Source organism: Marmota marmota, unplaced genomic scaffold, assembly GCF_001458135.2.
Source record: "Marmota marmota marmota unplaced genomic scaffold, marMar, whole genome shotgun sequence".
NCBI lineage: Eukaryota > Metazoa > Chordata > Mammalia > Rodentia > Sciuridae > Marmota > Marmota marmota.
Window position 1 is genome coordinate 30,086,980 of NW_025999842.1, and position 6,000 is coordinate 30,092,979.

Below are 6,000 nucleotides of genomic sequence, written 5' to 3' on the forward strand. Positions count from 1 at the left end.
TTTCTTTCCAGCCTATGGGGCTACAAGTCCAATAATTACTTGCTGCTGAGAAATTATACTTGTTTTCATGAAAGTTGGGTTAGAGGAAAGAATATTTCATTAGAAAATAAAAATCAGAAGAATGGGAAGATTTTGTCCTCCTTTCAAAATGCTAATATGATGTGCCAAGCTTATTTTTCAAATAGACCACTCAGATTCTTAAACCAATCATAATTTTACTGTAAAGCTATATTTATAGTAATAAAGAAAAATATACTCAACTAAATGGCATAATGATGTAACAAAGAGAACTAACCTTTTAGTTCTCTTAGTGTGACACATTTTCTAAGAGCATGTTTCTGATTATGGTGTCCATGGATAACTTGTGTTTACCGCAGTCTGGCCGGGCTCAAAATAACCGAGCTGCCAGGAGGCACTTGTAGGTTCAAACAGGAACTACTTTATTACTCTCACTGGCACCCATGCGCACTCCCTGGGAACTCTCTCCGCCCTCAACAGGGCTCCTGGGAACTCCACAAAGAACTCAAAAGTAGCAAAAGTAGCGGGCGCCCTGGGCAGCAGGAACCGCCCTATTGCCGGACAGCAGGGGTCTATATACAACTGAATACACAGCCTGTTTCAATCCAGTCACAGCAATTATACACAGCTTAACTTAATTATCATCATCTTAATGGCTCGCTGGCTGTCACCTCTCAACCACTCCTTCTGGCAAAATGCCAGGCGCCATTCCGACTTGGCTGTGGCTCTCAGCATGTGTTGAAGTTTGTGAAAGCTGCCATTCTTGTATCCTACCCTAAACTCACACATTGTGACTTCAGAGTCCTCAGGTTTTGAGTGGCACTGACTTGCACTACCAAGTTTTATTTTCTAAGGGTGTGCCAGTGGGTTTTAGGAAAAATAGAAGAGATGAAGTTGTGATCCAGAAGGCTGCTTTATCTAGTCTCTCCATTATACCTAGCTCTACCATCACTAGAGAGTATCTTCTGGGAATAGTTATATCCACTCCCTACTGCTGTCCACAAGAGCCACAGGTTCCAGACTAGTTCCATCTTGTGTGCTTTGGACATTCTACTTAACCTCTCTCAGCATCACTGTCTTCAAAAGCTGTTCTAAGGATCACCAGAGATATAATGCATCTAAAGTAATTAAAATAATGCCTAGAACTTAATAGACATGAAATAAATGATAGTTGCTATTCCATGCATATGCTTTTTAAAAACTTGGTCCTTTTAAAAACATTTCTTCTAGCCAGGTATCTAGGGACACACCTGTAATCCCAGCTATTTGTGAGGCTGAGCCAGGAGGATTGCAAGTTAAGGCCAGCCTGGGCAACTTAGTGAGGCCCTGTCTTAAAATAAACTTGTTTATAAAAAGAGCTGGGGATGTTGCTTAGTGTTAGAGTGCTTGCCTAGCATTTGCAAGGTCTTAGGTTCAATCCCCAGTATCTCTAAAACAGTATTTCTTCTGCTGATTAGTAAATTGTCCAGTTTTAATTAGTTTTTGCCTAGAAAAGTTAGTGTCTAGTCCCTTCCATTTTTGTACCTACTATACTTTGAACTCTAGAATAATTTATTTGCACTTACTTATTTAAATGTCCATTGCTTTATAACCCAAGAGTAAAAATCATCTCTTATTCATTATTGAAATGTCTGCATATAACACAGTGCCTACCAAATAGCAGGCAAAATCAGGAGTTTGATTCTATTAGCTAACGCTAGGTCGAAGGTGTTTGGTGGTTCCAAATAAATATTCTGAACCTTATCTCTGGGATGATTCAACATATCTTTAATCTTTTCAAGTAAAGTATGATAGTTTTGAAGGATAAAAAAAAGTAAAGTGCTTGATGAATGAATTTGAGCCGATTGAGCACTGACTAGGTGCAAGATCCTTAAACCTCATAATCTCTAGTCCAAGGATAAATTTCTTATAGATTCTGACTTCAAAGAGTTTGCAATAAATATATAAATAGTGTATACTTGTCTCTAATGGATATTATAAGAAAATTTGAATGGAACTCAGGGATCTGGATATGTATTTAAGATTGAGGGGACGGGAAATAAGTAGGGTCACTTTTTCCAAAAACAGAGTTGACATACGGTCATCTATCCTAGGTACTTTCCTTTTTCTTCATTGGTCTGATGTCCATGATGATTCCCCTGTGCAGCGTCTTTGGGGCCCTCATTGCTGTCTGTCTCGTCATGGGTCTCTTCGACGGATGCTTCATTTCTATCATGGCCCCCATTGCCTTTGAGTTAGTTGGTGCACAGGATGTATCCCAAGCAATTGGATTTCTGCTCGGATTCATGTCTATACCCATGACTGTGGGCCCACCCATTGCAGGTAAATATAATGATTCTCCTGTATTATATTAATTCAATAGCATTTTCTATTTTAGGTCCTAAGCCTCACTAATGTAAAATACATTGTAATTTATCAATTACGGTCCTTTTATAACTATACTGAAAAAGTTTGCTGGGGAATTTCTCTCATCATTTCTAGCATCTAAAACAATAAAATGTATAAGAGTAAGCTTCTAGGCTTTAAATTTCCATAATTTCTAGGGGCTGGGGTTGTAGCTCAGTGGTGGTAGAGTGCATGTGTGAGGCACTGGGTTTGATCCCCGGTACCACATAAAAATAAAAACAAATAAAATGAAGGTTTAAAAAAAAAATTCCACAATTTCTATATTTCACTTACAGTATGCTTCGGAGTAATTGGGAACATGATATTTAAAAAGATGAAGATTCTGAAAGATTTCTAAATATACATGCTTTGTGTAAGGGATTGATTATACATATACCCCTGAGGAATAGTTCATAAAATAATATTTAGTGTAAACAACTCTTCATCGACAGTGAATGGGAAAAATGCAGCATATCCATACAATGCAATATCATTAAGCAACTTTTCACTCTTTTATATCATATAAGCTTATCCACTGCAGATCACAAGTAGTGCTTTAATAGGAATGGTGTTTGCTATCAGAAGTGACTGCTAACAGACCAAGAATAAGGGAGCTAACTGGAACTTTCCAAAGTGAACAGAATAATTATACACTGAAACTGGAAGCAAAAAGTCCTTAACCAACTAGAGGTTCTGAGGACATCATACTCTTAAGGCAAAAATCTGATTCAGAGGATAAGGAGGTTGTATATTTAGAGATATTATATATTTTTTATTTATATCCAGAATGAATATACACATTCATTTCTCTGTGGTAGTAACTAACTAGATAAATCCTCAGCTATTTATTTAACAAAGTCAGAGAAATATTCTGTGTAATATATTCCCTGGACATTTTAGATAACTGTGGTTATATAATGGAAGTTTTAAAAAATTAAGAAAACTTTTAAAATCCCGAGTCCTAGGTTTTGTTAGGGAAATTAGAAGTAAGGAGTACTGTAAATAACAGTCTCCAGAAGCAGAGCCCAAAGATCTATTAGAGTGTCAAATATACATTCTTATATTTTCTCCCCAAGAGCCGACAAGCCTTAGTATCTTCCAGTGTGTGTTTAACCACCTAATTTTTTAATCTTGACTTTTAGATTTACAATTTCTCATGCTTTTGGATTATAATTTAAAAGAGTTTCATGTTATTTATTAAAGGGGAAAAAACAGGCTCGATATTGGTTTGAAATATAGATNTTTAACCCACTTTTTTTTAAAGAGAGAGAGAGAGAAAATTTTAATATTTATTTTTTTTAGTTTTCGGGGGACACAACATCTTTGTTTGTATGTGGTGCTGAGAATTGAACCCGGGCCGCACGCATGCCGGGCGATGGCGCTACCGCTTGAGCCACATCCCCAGCCCCTCAACCCACTTTAATGTACCAGTATCAATTTCATTGAACTCTTTGCAGAATTGAAAACTTGGGACTTAAGAGGTCAATGGGCCTTAAAAAGTTAAAGTACTAATAACAGAGAATTCCTACATTTCCAAAATTTTCTAGTAAAAATTTGCATTCATGTATGCAGTCATACATAACTTAATGACCTGGGACAAATTTTAAGAAATGCATCATTAGCTGGTTGTAGTGGCACATGCCTGTAATCCCAACAACTTGTGAGATTGAGGGAAAAGGATCATAAGTTTGAAGCCAGACTCAGCAACTTAGTGAGACCCAATTTCAAGAAATGCATCTGTAGACAGTTTCATTGGGCAAACACAGATTGAACTTACACCAAGATAGTTACAATTTTACTAAGCAATATAATCTTATGGGACCATCATTATATATATAGCCCAGCATTAACCAAAAAGTTGTTAATGTGGTGCTGTGTTTATCCTAGTATGATCTCCATTAATATTTCTGTTACTTTTTTATTTATAAATATTGTTATAAGAAAACTATTAGTTTTGAGTACCCAAAATTAAAAAACTAGTTATGTTGTGACACATTATCCACTTATAAAAACTGGAACACTTCCTTATATGTTTAAAATTACACTTCAATACTTTAGACTTTTAAAAGTCAATAATATGCAAAGTATATTTCAATCTTAAGCATAGATGAATATTAGATCTTTATTCATCTATTTCTAAATTATCTGAAGGTAAGAAAATTTTATTAGCTCACTATTTTTCTTTTCATCTTCTATTATCTTTAAAAGGCAAAGTCCTATTCTTACTTCAGCTAAGAATGGAACTATCTGGAGAGCATTTGGATTTGTAGTTGTTGGCTTGGGAGGGACCGGTGGGGGAGCTTGAGGGATGTGGGGCTGTTAATTGAACAGCTGGAAAATCCATTGACTTTTCAGTATAAGCTTTCTCACTTGCCACTTTGAAAGTTCATAGTGTAAATGCTAAATGTGGAATTTATTTTTAATAGGATCTTAAATAATTTTGATTGTGAAGATATTCAGCAACTTACCAGCCCACACAATAGTTGCAATTTACTACTACCCCCAACCCCAATCCCTGTACTAGGAATGGAACCCAAGACACTCTACCAGTGAGCTACATTCCTAGCCCTTTTTGTTTTATTTTGAAACAAAGTCTTGCTAAATTGCTGAGACTGGCCTTGATTGAACTTGTAATCCTGCTTCAGCCACCTGAGTAGCTGCGATTATAGATACGCGCCACCATGCCCAGCTGCAACTTACTACTTCTAATAGTTTAATATTCAGTGGTCTTTGATAATTTGTTTGCAAAAGATTCTGTGGCAGGAATTTTAAAACTACATTTTGATTACACTGCCCTTTCATGTTTGTGTTTCATGATAGTATAGTATATTAAATCCTTCATTTATTCACTCCCAGTTATCCAAGATATTACTTTCATTCCACAACATTATCACATTTTTGAAAAGTTCAGTAAAAACATACAATTAAAACCAGTCATCAAATTTGCCATTATAAAAATGTTCCTTCCTTCCTTCCTTCCTTCCTTCCTTCCTTCCTTCCTTCCTTCCTTCCTTCGCAGAGATTTCAAAAGAACACCCCTCCACACACACATACACACACACACACACACACACATTTTACAGAAAGACTTAATTCTAAAATGGAAAAGACCTATAAAGACCTCCAAATTGCTTTTTCTTTTAAAATCTGGCTAATTTTTGAGATGGAAAAAGATAATATGAAACCTGAAGGCTTGGTCTTGCTTGGTTAGTTTTCACATTAGAACAGCAAAGTGACTTAAGTATTTAAATAAAAACTTAGATCTCGGCATATTGTGTTTGTGTATGATAATACATATAAGAATAATATATAAGTAGTTTTCAGTTTAATGAAATGAATCAAACTATCTGTAACACTGAAAGGGTTCACTGTAATAGAATTTCATGGAGAATACCCTGAAGTTAGAATAAAGGGTAAGATGCTAAATTCCACTAAATAAACATTTTGGAATGTGTTATTTGGTAAGAAATTTCTAAAAGTCTAAAATATACAAACCAAGAAAGATGAAAAATAAAGATTGGTGTTTTAGATTAAAAAAAATACTTCGTTAGTCAAAGTAAATCTAATTTCAGAACCTGCCTAAGGAACCCGCCTAAG

The 6,000-nt window shown here is 35.6% G+C and overlaps 1 protein-coding gene across 2 annotated transcripts in view; it reads left to right on the top strand.

Annotated features, from left to right (window-relative positions):
- Nucleotides 1–3,628, top strand: part of Slc16a10 (solute carrier family 16 member 10) — a 111,041-nt gene extending 107,413 nt beyond the window's left edge. The window contains exon 5 of one of the 2 annotated variants that reach the window (XM_015500190.2): nucleotides 2,112–3,625. In XM_015500190.2, coding sequence (XP_015355676.1) covers nucleotides 2,112–2,372 — 261 coding nt within the window. In that variant the 3' untranslated portion in view covers nucleotides 2,373–3,625. Of the gene's footprint in view, nucleotides 1–2,111 lie in introns of both variants that reach the window. The other variant, XM_048789208.1, reaches the window with a different exon arrangement.
- Nucleotides 3,629–6,000: the final 2,372 nt, after the last annotated feature.